Source organism: Pezoporus occidentalis, unplaced genomic scaffold (genome assembly GCF_034315485.1).
Source record: "Pezoporus occidentalis ecotype Australia unplaced genomic scaffold, CSIRO_AGI_Poc_V1 ctg3, whole genome shotgun sequence".
Classification (NCBI taxonomy): Eukaryota; Metazoa; Chordata; class Aves; order Psittaciformes; family Psittacidae; genus Pezoporus; species Pezoporus occidentalis.
The window spans coordinates 15,632,124-15,647,096 of record NW_026914940.1 but is presented as its reverse complement, the minus strand read 5'-3'; the positions used below and the strand labels follow the sequence as shown (position 1 = coordinate 15,647,096).

At 34.9% G+C, this 14,973-nt stretch overlaps 1 protein-coding gene across 3 annotated transcripts in view; it reads right to left on the bottom strand.

Moving 5' to 3' along the window:
* CSMD3 (CUB and Sushi multiple domains 3) overlaps positions 1–14,973 on the bottom strand; it is a 578,676-nt gene that overhangs the window by 30,991 nt on the left and 532,712 nt on the right. For all 3 annotated transcript variants that reach the window (XM_062627150.1, XM_062627151.1, XM_062627152.1), the window contains 5 exons: positions 14,368–14,541; positions 9,684–9,866; positions 7,921–8,097; positions 4,766–4,945; positions 568–741 (listed from right to left, as the gene is read on the bottom strand). In XM_062627150.1, coding sequence (XP_062483134.1) covers positions 568–741; positions 4,766–4,945; positions 7,921–8,097; positions 9,684–9,866; positions 14,368–14,541 — 888 coding nt within the window. The remainder of the gene's footprint in view (positions 1–567; positions 742–4,765; positions 4,946–7,920; positions 8,098–9,683; positions 9,867–14,367; positions 14,542–14,973) is intronic.

The following is a 14,973-nucleotide window of genomic DNA, read 5'->3' as shown; positions in this document are numbered from 1 at the left end:
CCACATCTGCTATTACAATGACATTTGTAGCAATATAAAAATCCATCAGGGTTGTAACTTTCAGATTAGCAAAGTTTACAGCATAAAACATGTAACTTAATTTAGTGTAGGGGGAAATATAGACAATTGTCCAGGAATCACCCTGGAGCCTAGTCAACATCACCAGCAGAAGAAGCCCCTCTGTGACATCAGAGAAAGTTCAGGATGAGTAATGAGCAAAGAATCATAATGAAATTACCCTTGTTCTATATGTAGCTGCGCCTGAAAACAAGACAGCATCTCTTGATCTTGTTTTGCCTTGGATCATCTGGTACATATTGCCTGTAATATTTCTTTTGTGTTTGTGTTTAACGCTTCCTATATGCTCACAAAGGATTTACAGACATTCCTATGTCTTCCACAATCTATAAATGATGTTATCATTTTGGAAAATACAAAGCTTTGAAATTAATTTAGTCACTGCTGGGGGAGAAAAAGAAAAATTAAGAAAAAAGTTGAAAACTTTAAAGAGGAAAAAAAGCGCTGTTATTGAATAAACAAATAGAGGATTATAAAGTGAATACATACGCAAGCACTGAGGTACTTCACCACTCCATGTTCCATTCCCAACACAGGTCAAAACAGCAGGAAAAGAGAGTTCGTATCCTGGAGAGCATACATAACTAATGCTAAATCCCCAGTCCAAGTTTGTTCCTTCCAACCTTCCATTAGAGATCTGTGGCGGAGTTGGGCAGGTAACAGCTGCAATAATATTCAAAATAATTAGGCCCAGCTGCTGTAAATATCCCCAGTGTACAGAATTACTAGAAGAACCATATGTGCTAATTTCACCTTTTTAGAGGACATTATAGTCAGGACATGCTATCTTCCACCCTGTATTTTTGCCTCATTTCCTGAATTTAGTACTTCTGGTTTCCTCTGTTTAGGAGAGAGTGGCTGATTGATAGAGTATCTTAAAACTGGATGCTGCAACAAACTGAATAGGAAGACTACCTAAAAATCAGTATGGAGACTATGAAGTGTACAACATTTAAGAGAGGTCTGGTCTATTACAAAATTATTTTGCTTGTCTGTTTAGATCACATGGAGTACAATTATCTTTAGTTACCTTAGTAACAGTCAAATACTTTCTTCCTTTTAAACCTATTAAACCAGCTTATGTTTCGATAGATATTAATGCCCAGGGATGAAATTTCAGGACATTTGGTTTAAAAGCCTGCTTCAAAGTAGCATAATTTGGTCAGTATTTACTTAATGAAGAGCCCCTCACCAAAAAGCATCTAGCTTCTAGCTAGAGTGAGAAAATTTGAAGATTTGCAACCTCTTGAAATGAGAAGGCCAACAATAAGTATTTCAGTGTTGTCAACCATATACTGGGCTGCGTCAAAACAATCGTGACCAGCAGTTCGAAGGAGGTGATCCTGCCCCTCTACTCTGCTCTTGTGAGGCCTCACTTGGAGTATTGTGTACAGTTCTGGTGTCCTCAACATAAGGAGGACATGGAGTTATTGGAGCAAGTCCAGAGGAGGGCCACGAGGATGATCAGGGGGCTAGAACACCTCCTGTATGAGGATAGGCTGAGAAAGTTGGGGCTGTTCAGCCTGGAGAAGAGAATCTGCATGGAGACTTCATAGCAGCCTTCCAGTATCTGAAGAGGACCTACAAGGATGTCAGAGTGGGACACTTCATTAGGGACTGTAGTGATAGCACAAGGGGTAATGGGTTTAAACTTAAACAGGAGAAGTTCAGGTTAGATTTAAGGAAGAAGTTCTTTTCTGTGAGGGTGGAGAGGCACTGGAACAGGTTGCCCAGAGAAGTTCTTGATGTGCCATCCATCTGTGGCACAGTTCAAGGCCGGGTTGGACAGAGCCTTTTGAGACATCGTCTAGGGTAAGGCATCCCTGCCCATGGCAGGGGGGTTGGAACTAGATGATCTTAAGGTCCTTTCCAACCCAAACCATTCTATGATTCTACGATTCTACAATTTCTCATTTCCAAGCTTCCCAGGAAAAAAATAGAAGCATCTACTCAGTTGTAGAAAAGAGGGCTGAAAAATACCACAGGACAGTAGAAACAATCGGACATGACTAGTGACAAAGATAAAAGTGTTGTTCAGTGTTTAATGGTGTACTAACAGAGAAGTGCTACTTGAAAAGTGCAGGAAAAGGAGTATAAAAGAAGTTAAATGAAAAAAAAAGAGAAATAAAAAGAGAAAAAGAGGAAATTTAGGTCAAAATTACTAGAATAAACAAGAAAGAGAAAAGGAGCAAAAAAGGGAAACTGCTAGCAAAAGAGAAAGAAAGGAAATGAAACTAGTATGATTTAATTTAGTGGAGACAGTGGGGGCAAATGAGAAAAGGTGGTGACTAAAAATAAAGCAGAGAACACAGGCCACAACAATGGAGGAAAATAAACACTGCACTTATAACCTTTAAACTTATGTTTAGACATCTGTCACCTTGCAGTCTCAGAATAAGTCAGAGGCGCTAGATTGGGAGTACTGCATATCTGAATATGACCTGCAGAAGGTTCATTGTGTGCCATTTCTCCATTCTTATACTCCTCATTAAGAGAATCTTAACTGATTACACCATAAAGATTCTCTGGAATATCATGCATGGCTGCTTGAGAATGCTGGATGTAGTAATATTACCAAATAATCCTCTGCCAACCAGTAAACCAGATCTAATTCTTAAGGCCCTTTTTATTTATACTTTCTGTTTCTCTTGCTCTGGTTCATAGTCAAAAACCAAACCACCAACCAACCAACCAGAACCCAGAAATGGACATGATAGCTTTTGCCATACTTTCATGGTGTTTTAATAAAAGCAAGTCAAAACAAGTACTCCAAGCAGCACAAATCTGTGGGCATTCTCCAAGAGCTTCATGACTAGTCCTTTTAAAAAGATCTGTATTTTTTAACCTTCAAGCTGAATCATATAGGAAGAAATAGAGGTCTATAATTAGGAAATTAGACAGAAGTAGCATGAAAGTAGGTTAATATCAGAATTTTGAGGTGAAAAAGGCAAAACAATACCCAGCAACAAGGCAAAATGTCTAAGTATCTTGGTCAGAGATTTAACCATAAATATGTACATCAGTTTAAGACCTAAAAGTATATTAAAAATGCAAGTCTGCAAAAAAGACAATGCTTGAATAGTTCAATATTTAGTTGCAGATGAAAATGCATCCTTTTCCAACTAGGCAAAGCCAGAGAATGATTTGTAACTTCTATTTCCGTGGCATGGCGAAAATTATGTATCCATTTTCTGCCTAGTTCATTTTCCAGTTATCTTAACTAAATGGTACCAGAAGAGCCTGACACTTCCTCTTGACATTAAGAACTAGTTGTTATACATTTCAAATGCACTACTGCGTATTATATTTTACCTTTAATTATGCGGTCAAACAAATAGGGTTTATTAACTTACCCAGGGCACTCCCACAGGCCTGTGTGAAGTACAGCAAGATTCTGAGAACACTAGAGATTCTTTATATGATTATTATTTAGTATTTATACAAGCCATACATATGTATGACCTAAAATCAGAAAGACTCAAAACTCAAAGCCAAAATTGACCTTCCTTTGTACGGCTCCATTTGAATCAAATCAAAGTTAGATTTTCTGCTGCCGGTTAGATGCCTTGTAGTCCTCTAGGATTTGAGGCTGTGAGACTGTCATAAATACTTGTTCTATCTTATGATCTTCTAGCTATTTGCTTACAACAGTCTTGCAGACAGACAGACTCTAGAGCAATAGGACCAGTATGGTCATTCTTCTGTTCTTAAAATGAGTTTTGTAATTGAAGCTGAGGCTCACTCAGAGCACAATACAAATAGAAAAAAAAAAAATAATTAAGAGGATGGCAAAGTCTGACATTGTCAAGAATGTGTTGGGAAAATAACTTAAAAAATTATGTTGTCAGAGGTGAATTAGAATTCAACTGGACTTGGTAAGATATTAGGAGAACTGTAGTCAGCAAGGAGAGTAACTGCAAACAGGGTGGAGATTTGAAATTTACTTTGTTTTGATGAATAAATTCAAGATTGGAAAATGAGAACTGCTGAGCAGGTATGTATCTGTGCTTTGTTAAAACAACACAGAAGGAAGATGGATGAAAACAAAGGAAGTACAAACTTAGCCAACAAATTTTTAAAAGAAGAGAAATCAGACATACTTAGTGTGAACCCCAGAAGAAAATGCCAAAACGGTAATGCTGTGGTATCAGGAAGAGTGAGAAAAATTACTCTAGAGAGAAGCTTTAGGATTTATCCAGCAAGTTTCTCAGTGAAAACTGTTCTGATGATACAGATAATGTGGTCTTTCCGTAACATTCAGATTTGTCACTGTTTAAATTTCAACGGAGGGCAAAAATTTCCAGTAAAACAGAAAAATGAGGAATGCAGTCTTTTTCTAAAGGGACATATGCAAGGTCATTTTTGGTATGACATGCTAACCTTAACAAGCAAAAAAAAAAGCTAAATCATCATTTCATATTGTCTAATTCAGCTTAGTAGCAGGGTAGTAAAATGCTTTATAAAGCTACAAAGAACTGTTCAACACACTATGCTGGCATGAAAAACTAAAAGGGAAAAGAAGCAAAGGATGCAGTCACCATTCCTGCAGCCAAAAATATAAATTTGGTGTGTTCGTACTAACAGTAACTTTTGAATTCTTTTGAAATATTTTTGCTGCCTCATTACAATAAACAGTGGACGTAAATGTCACATAAGAAATAGTTGACAAGAAAAATAAATGTTGTACCTTTACATGTTGGGATTACTCCACTCCATGTGCCATTGCTAGTACAAGTGCGAATTAAAGAGCTATTTGATTCCATCGTATAACCAGGTTGGCACATATAAGTAACATTTTGTCCAACAACATAATCATCACCATATCTCATGCCATTGGCTGGGACTCCTGGATCTCCACAACTGATAACTGCAAGTAAATAGTTGAAGAACAGATTTTAGAACCTAAATGTGATTTATTTATATGAGAGAGTAAAAACATAGGGCAAAACTAGAAATTTACTGGGGAAAAAAGGAGAAGGTAAAATTATCATAAATCGTACTCCATCAAGAGCAGATAAACATGTCATCTGAATTAGCTGCCAAACACAACATGTGGAGCTGTGTAACAGTTACATTTGGAGAATATCAACGCATATATTCAACGGCAGAAACAATGGACTGTACAATTTGGATCAGTAAAATTTCAAAATTATAAAATAAAAAAAAAAAGGCATGAAATAATCCATATGTCATTACCACTCTTTGATGCCCTCAAATTTTCCTATCAGTTCACAGTTTCATTATGAAAGAAAAAGATATCTACTATTTAATTTACTTTTCCTTGGGTACATCCTGAAAGGAAATGGAGTCTGGAGAATTTCAGTTATACATCTGCAAAACTCTCCTACTTTATAAATGCTTACATGGTCACTATGCACATAAACAGATGAGAATGTTCAGGCAACCCCAGACATGGGCCATGGTTTATGCCAAAATGGATCTACACTACTTTAATGAGGGGGAGTGGTTGTAAAGCTTCTTGTGACTTTTAGTGTCAGGAGATAATCTCCTAATGAGACTGTGTATTCATAAAGAGTTAATAAAGAGTTGTATCATTATAATCTGAGAATAGGTAAGTAAGTTCCTCTCAGATCTGGTCAACTGGGTACATCAATTTCTAGAACAGTTTTCAAAGGAAGGTATCTTGAAAACCCCAGTGGCAATGATAAAAAGCCGTTGTCCTCAGAAAATAAAACAAAAACAAGGAAAAAGCAAAAATTCAGCACCCATGTGTTTTACAGTTTATCTTATAGCAAACTTGGAAATCCCCCTATATCATTGTTATTAATTCTGGAAAATTGTAGCAGGCAGTTTCCAGGGTAGAAAGCACATCCTGGTCACTTCTAACTCAAAGCCAAAGCATGACTGATGGGAATAACACCCTCTTTGTATTGTGGTTTCCAAAATGAGAAAACCCATGGCTTCATGTTTGTAGTGTATTCTGACAAGATTCCTTGATCTAAATAATTGGGTAATTTAGAATCCAAGGTATATAGTATTCCTGCTCTACAACTGATCACAGTCTGAATGAGCAAATAATAATTAAACTGCATGTATCAAATTAAAGTCCAACATAATCATTGTCTATGGATACAGAAGACACTATAATACATACTACAGGGTTATATGGGTTAGCCTAAAGGTAGCTAGTGCAGTAGTAAAGAAAACTGGAGTTCAGCATTTTTTATTTTGCCTAGTAACACAATTTATTAGAAAAAAAAAAACAAAACAACTTCAAAAGTCATAGCTTTTTTGTTTGTATTTTTTAGAAAAATATAGACTTGTAAAACCTATTTTTCTTAGAAACACAAATTCAAATACTTCACATGTTCTACCTGTCTTTATTTGGCGTATTCCATTTACTATCCTTAATGTTGCAAACTCAACTGAGATAACCCTTGATATTTTAGCAGGTATACCATTATTTTGACTGGATTACAACATAAAGCTCAGGTCTTTATCCTTTTTCCTCTAGTCCTTGTTTCATCTCTTTAGATTTTTCTGTGTAAAGAATATTTGAAATCATTGCCTTACAAATTTAAAAACATGCAAATACCTCGGCTTTAAGCAGATCTCTAGATTGTTCTACCTTCTCAAAATTCCTACCTTCTTATCATTAATTTTTCCAAGTTATATTACAAAGAAAACAAAAAAAAACCCAACAAAATAAAACAAAACAAAAAAAAAAAACAAAGAAAAAAAAACACCCAAAACCCAGACCTGATTTTTCTTTTTCTTATATTTTTGACCTTTTGTATTCACTAATCTTTATCTTACTATTGGAAAAAGAGTTGCATGAAGAAAAAAGACTGAGATGTGGGAAAAGAGTCATTCTTCATATTACTGTGCTGTAACATTAGAACTGTTCACAGAGATGGGTTAGCAGTAATATGGGAAAAGATCTGCTTGCTCTTGTGTCTTATGCTGCAATGTTTGACTTTAAAACAAGCAAAAGAATATGGAAGGAGGTGACCTAGATTTTTACTGAGACATTGTGTTTTGTCATAAACATAGGAATGAAGCTTTAACTGAATCAACATGTAGTAGCTACTTAGATGGCTCAGTGGCACCTCACTGATGCAGACAGTCAAAGGAATTACAGAATGGTGAGGCTGGAAGGGACCTCTGGATGTCATCTCATCCAATCCCCTGCCAAGCAGTCTATCCAGTGACCCAAAGTTGGAACACCTCCATTTAAGTTAGCGTAGTAGGCAAAAAGCAGCTTAAATTGTTGCAGCGATGCTGAGCAGAAGACCGCTGTACACTGAGGAGCCAGTGATACACAGTACAGTTAGCTTGAGGAGCCTGAGACTTGTACCGCATTTTGCTGTGCATGCAGCATGGCTTTCAGACCTGTGCTGCACAGATCCTTTGGCCCAGGCACAACCTCAGCAAGCACATTGCAACAAAGGAGCTTCTGGGAGCTCCCGCTCAGTATCAGTGACCACAGCAGCTGCATGCATATCCTTGCTTTTTATCTAGCAGCACAGAAACAAGTTCTCATGAGAGCATTGCTCCTCTTTGACTGCAGAAATTATTTGCTTCATTGTAAGAAAATCTTTCCATAGCTTGAATATAATAGCTTGATACCATTTTTATGGTATCATTACAGTTATGAGAATTAAAGTAGGTAGATCATGTAACCATACAACTCCCTTATTATACTGTCTTTAAAAAAAACATGTTATTCATCTTTTTAAGTATTTCATGTACACAAAATTATGTATGAAGTAGTACAAGAAAAAGCTGAAGACAATTTATTTGCATCAAACTTTGATATTTTACTTTATTGCCCTTCAGAGGAAAGAAAAACAAAGACTGTTCATTAGAGATGTATCTTACTTGTGCAGTTTGGCAAGGATCCAGACCATGTTCCATTGGCAGTGCATTGTCTTACAGATGATCCGGAGAGTATGTATCCTTCCATGCATGAATAAATTACTGAATTAGAGAATGTAGTTCCATCAATACGAAATACTTTTCCATTAGCGGTTGTTCCTGGATTACCACACTGCACAGCTATAACACAAAATGTTAAATATGTTTAAAATGTAGTAAAGATGATTTTTGACAGTCCTGCTGCCAGCAGTGTTATGTGGTAGAAATACATGCTGCTGTTCTGAAAAATGTAAGTTTTGACCACCTACTGACAGGACATGTTGTACAGTACATATCTGTTTGCATTAATTACTAGTTTTTACCTTTTTGCATGTAGGGAAGCACAGCCTCCAAATTTAAGTTTAAATTATGCAATAGAGGAAAAATAGCTTACCTCTGAAAACAGACTCCCAATTACAAAAAAGACAGATGTACAGTTGTAGATTCAATTTGAATCTATAGTATGTATGCATTTATAGCATCACCTCGGCTTTAAGCAGATCTCTAATTCAAAGCACAGAATAGAGCCAAAGTATTATTTCATAGGAAAGTATAAGCCTGATGTTTCCCAGTTCTTTGAAGATTAACTTTGTAATTGGAATGTGCCTTTCGTATGCGATTACATATATATACATACATACATCTAATTGATATGTCCTAAACTATAACATATGTTACATGTGCATCACACACACACACACACACACACACACACACACACACACATGTATACCTATACACCTATATATCATCTGTGAACCAGATCCATAATTTCAAGATTTTTTTTTGAGGTAAAAATAACACCAAAACTATCTTAAAATGTAAAAGGGGTACTTCATTTCTGTAATAGATAAGATCAAAGAAGAACAGTGGAAAGTTCAGCTGGGTTAAGCATATCCTTTTAGATATCAGCATACAAACACATATATGTATTTATGTTAGGTCAGGCTGGTAATCATTCAGCAGAAAGGGTATCAGAAAACCAGCTTGTTGAATAAGTTTTTAAAATTAGATCATTTAAAACATATAATGCAGTCAACAGTAATAAAGTGGCAAGTAAGAGTACAGGTTCAGAAATGACATTCTGCTTTTCAGGAAGCTTTTCTTTCAAAAGGAATCTCTTTGGAATTATTTCCTATTTTTGAATTAAGATAATTAAGGTAATAAATTATTGTCCATAACTATTCCATTACAACTTTCTTTAATGATAATACATCTGGCTTGAAATTTCTAGAATTAATTTTTCCCAAATAAACTTGTTTCAGCATTTCATTTTTTATTGAAAAAGCCAACTGTTTATCACACAGATGAATCTAATGAAATCCTAACACTGACATTTTCCTAAAACACAGTTCTTTTCTCTGAAATCCAAATGTATGCACAAATTGAGTTCTAGAGGCCTTACCTACTTCCTTTTCTGTTTTTTCTCTTTTTTGTACTGGGTAACACAAATAGTTGATGCTGACACAAAATTAAGAAGAAATAAGCAGTCCAGCACATTTTTTTTTTCTCAAAACTTTGAAAACATGCAGTTTTCCCATGGGTGCTGGGAGCTGATTTCAAATTTGTCACCTGACACCAAGCTATTGCTTTGGTGTAGTAACTTGCGAGAAAAAATTGTCAGTTCAAAATCAACTGTATACCAAAAATGGCAATATAAAATTGGTCTTTTGATTACCATTTTTAACAAGACAGTTTAAAAATACAGTGGATCCTCTGTGATTTACCTTTGCACTCTGGTTGTCTTCCTGTCCAACTTCCATTTGCCAGACATGTCCTTTCTTCTGAGCCATGGAGGATATAGCCAATATCACAGCTGAAATGGACTGTGCTTTTAATTTTAAAATTGTTTTCTTCTCTAGACCCATGACCTGGGATACCTGGATCACCGCAAGAACCAGTTGTGTCACCTAGAAGTTAGAGTGCAAAGATCAGAATAAATATAAAATATTATTATGACACTGCATTTAAAATAATGTTTCTATACATTTATAAATAAATTTGTATTTATGGAAAAAAGAAACCCATATATCTCAGTAGGTGTGAGTTCCTGTAATTACAAAATTACTGGATTCTCAAATAATTTCTTTGTACTTCTTTTATATAAGTACAGAACAGAAATTATAATTATCTCAAGATTCCACTTAGACCATGCTAAACTTTTGGTAATAGAATCACCAAACAAGAAAAGGGAAACAAAAAACTAGCCAAACAAAATACCCTTGACAATTTTTCATTTGAAATAAAGAATTCTGAGCAAAACCACAGTCCTGATCATAAAGATAATTTTCTTGTTTATCTATACAGAATGTTCATATAATACTTCCTATTTTTATTGTATCATTAGAGTTGTAACAGTTTTATCAGTGAATGAATGCTGTAGTCAACAATTTTATGTACATTTGACATGAAGAACTTCTCTGATTTATAGAGATGTTGAAAGTTCACTTCAAAGACTGCCTGACAGCTAAATCTCTCTCAGCTAGAAATGTTTAAGCAAATTCTAAGAGAATGTTTTCTACTATCTGTTTTATATCAATGTCAAAATAATCAACATAGTCATAATATTAATATCTAAGATTATACATCTAAATCATTTATTGTGGGAGTTTTTAGGAAGCCCTAGGTAGCAACTGTATTTGCACAGCAGGTCAGTTCAAATTTTTTAGTGTATACATAGGATCTGCTGTTTCATATTTTTAAAGGTCTTTAAACTAGACTTCTATCTAATAAGAGATTAAGGTATATTGTATTACTGAGTATAGAACACAGAAGAGTTGAATTCTAGAATCCTCGGAGCTGCTCTGTTTGGGTTTTCACCCACAGCATAGAGTTTTCTGTGAAACTTGCAAATAAACTGAACAGTCTTCTACACAAAATATGTTTCAAACATAATATTTTTCAGAACATATCTGCATTATTTTGTAGTTACACTAATGTAAGTAAAGAAGAAATATTTTAGGAATCAGCTAGAAGGCTTTAATTCAGCTACTGAAGAATATCATATTACATATATATTCACATTCATGACAATTATTAAGATTTATACAAATTATGCAAGGAATGTCATATTTTTCTGGTATTAATTTAACCTTAAATAGCAGTAACAAGGGAAGTTCTTACACAGAAATAGATAAAGTGGACTGCTCCAAGTACCAGAAGACTAAAAGCTACAAACTCTGTATCATAGGGCTCCATAGGAAGTTGTAGCGAAAAACAGAGCTTCCCTTGTTTTGCTTGACACTGTATATCTGTAAACTAGACTGTTGGAGTGACTGGATGAACACATCTCTTTACTAACAAAAGCATGTACAGAACACCTTTCTTTGCTTTGAGAACTACAGTGTCTGAGAAAATACTTGTTTTAGTCAAATGCACTTTTGTCACTTAAGAAGGTAGTTCATGTGGCTGCCTGCAGTTTTGTAGGTCATACTTAGTACTTTTTATTTCCTTTCATATAGGCCATGCTTTATTCTTTCCCCACAAAGTCATTGAAAACCAGCATAACTCTAAGCACCTCACAGGAGCTGATCTGCACCATTCCTTATAGGCTTACGGAAAGGAAAATGCAGTTATGGAGCCTCAGTCTGAAGGTGTATCTGGAGAGTCAAAGAAAAGGCAGAACTTTGCTTGGAAATGCAGAAAAAAAAAAGGACAAACCTGGCAGATCATACTTATTCAACCCCTTGCTGAATCATCTGACAAAGTAAGCTAATTGTGAACCACTCACTAATTTAGGAGACAATTTTATGATTGCTTAAGTTAAACAAGCTTCAACCAACACTTTTCACTTAAGAATAAGCAAGCTAATGTAAATACATGCCTATTATACTCAACTTTTAGAGCATCTATGTGCAAAAGCTACATGGTCCTATGTATTTTAGCACTTTCAGAAAAAAAAAATTAAGTAAATATAAGAGCTAGCTGACTGGTTCAAAATCACAGACTCAAAAGTGTAGGCTCTTCTCTGTTTATGCACTTCGTTATGTGAAATGCATCAATAAAGCAGCCTCCCAGGCCTGTTTAAAAAGAAGCTGTAAATAGTTACAAATTAATGCAAGTAAAAGATTTTTATAAGCTTGCAAAATACTTTATGTCCAAGCTACTCGGGTGACTTAATATCCCTCTAGTTTGCAAATAGTCTGCTACATATCTTTACAATAATTTTAAAATGTCCTAGATCAAGATATTTTTCTTTATTTGGGGAATCTGTATCTTACATTTTCCAATATGATTTATTTAGACTATGAAGGTTTTGGAACCAGGCCTATTCATTATGCTATACTTGTAAAAATTCTACAATAACAGCTCATTTTTCAGCAAGTAATTTGGCATTATGCTTAAAATAATTTACAGATAAAAAAAAAATGAAAATAGCTTTTTTACTATGCCAACTATAAATTATATATTCCTCTTGCAAATGACATCATGTGTTCCTTCGTAATGCCTAATTATTACTGTGAATTATTATTCTTGTAATCATAGGGAGGTCAACCACCAGCTCTTTGGATTGAAGGTTACAGACATAATTTTTCTAAATGACTAATCACATCAGGAAGTTACAGAGATATACTCAATGATATCATAACGGAACAATTTCTTATTACCTCATGCAGAGATTCAACTAAGAGATTTTCAGACTCAGTTATGAGTTATATAGAATTATATAGAATTATTTTTAATTTATTTTCAGTAAGCTCCTTTGATGTTTTCATATACATTTTTCAGGGCTCCTATTTCTATTCTTGATATTTTTGTCTATTTTTTTTTAATTCACAAATTAGCTTTTTTTCATTACAAAAACTCTAAACAGCCTTAGATTTTATCTAAAGAGGATTTTTTTCCCCTAAACAAATATCTATTCACACTAGCTATTAAAAAAAAAAGATTAATCTATTTGAATTTGCAATTGACATAAATGTCTTATAATTTATTAAGTAATATTTAATATTAAATTTGATTTCTGGTGCACAGCTCTAAATATCACAGGTTATAAGTTCCTACTCTTTGTTCCCATTGTGGTATAATTTCCTCTGATTTTATTGATGGAATGTTAAGAAATTAAAATAGGTGTAGAAAGGAAAGGTCCAGGGAGACCTTACAGCATCCTTTCAAGATATATAAAAATATAAGGAAGATGGTGACATTTTATCAAGGCCTTTAGTGACAGGACAAGGGGTTGCTGAGAGAAGTTGTGGATGTCCCACCCCTCGAAGTGTTCAAGGCCAGGTTGGATGGGGCTTTGAGCAACCTGGTCTAGTGGAAGGTGTCCCTATTCGTTGCTAGGGGATTGGACTAGATGACCTTTTGAGGTTCCTTCCAGCCCAAACTATTCTATGATCGAGTGGAAGATGTCTGGGGGCTTGAACTACATGATTTTTAAAGAACTCTTCTGACCCAAACTATTTTATGGTTTCATGATTTACTAATGCTGCAAAGAATCTTGGATTTCTAGTGTGAAGCTAGTAGAGCAGTATTGTCAGGTTTGCATTATCGGTTATTTTTCATCTCTTGATTTGGCATCGCTGTAACCCAAGAAAAATATGTGACACTTTTCTTCTTATCTATCTTCTGCCTTGACGGATATCTAAATACACTGAATTACATAGGTCTGAGTAAAGTCCAAAACCCCACTGATTTCTTAAAACTATATAATGGAAGCACGAGTATGACAAGAAAGAACCTCCCCCAGTATTTACTGAGAATTGAAGCTGTTAATATGATTAAACTGTGCTACAATCTGTGTTTACATACTCAAATAAATGGGATTTACTGAAATCCCAAATTGGATTTGTTTTTTCACTTGATCACTGATTTTAAAGTGAATCAAGCAAATTGTGAAACAGACCATTTCTAAGCATCAGGTTGTTGAAAAAACATAACTTCAGTGAGGGCTAATGTATTACACGCATTAGATGGCATTAGCCCAAAAAACAATCACCCTATCTTGAAATTATGTGGAGCCCACTTGGCCTCATAAAGATGGATGTATCATGCAATTAAGACATACCTGTGGTGTCACTAAGTCAGTAGATACTTTTCTAGTTAAAAAAATACTCAACAAACCTATCATCTTTAAAAGATAAAGATGAAATATTTCCCCATGTAAATTAATACTTTTCAGAACTCACATAGGAAACATTTTCAAAATAAACTGGTTCCTTTAGCATTGTACTGAATGTGCAATTTTTTTTTATATGTCACTGAGAATGAGACATATATGTATGCCATTGAGAAAGCCTACTTCTTCCAAACTATTTTCTTGTTAGTAGTTTATACTTTTTTTTACTTCTATTGAGATAGTACTTCAGTTTTATATATGACTTTCCAGGTTTTAAAATGGTCTTCTGATAAAAATCAAAACACATTCAAAACAACTTCAGGACACAGTCATTAATTTGAAAATATTACCTGAGCAATGAGGAAGAGATCCGCTCCAGTGCCCATTTAGCTGACACGTGCGAGACGCCTCCCCTAACAGCAATCGTCTACCTGTGCAGGTATAATGAACAGTAGACCCAAATGTGTATTTATCTCCAGACAGGACTGCATTAGGAGGAACGCCAGGATGGCCACAGTCAATCACTACAATGCATAATTATTGGAGATAAAAAAAGGTTATTATAACTGATCAAAAAGTTTGTAGTTATGATTTTCATCACTCCATACATATACTTTGTGAAGAGACAGATATTTTTAGGGTTTGGGGGTGGAGGGCACATTATCTGATTGAAAATGCAAAATATATTACAGACCAAAAAAGGTGAAACAAATATTTGGAGATCTCAGAAAAGGTATTTAATGTATAAACATAATGTCAAATTACATTAAATCACTAGGATGATCTTTATGGCATGAGCACACACACACACACACAAGCACACACTCATGCATGCACTCTTCAGAGAAAAAATACAGGAAGACAGTATCTGCCAAAGTCACTGACAAGGTAGAGAATATGCAGACCTTCATCTCTCATTGACAGGTCCCAAATCACTGGTCATGACTTCTATTAGA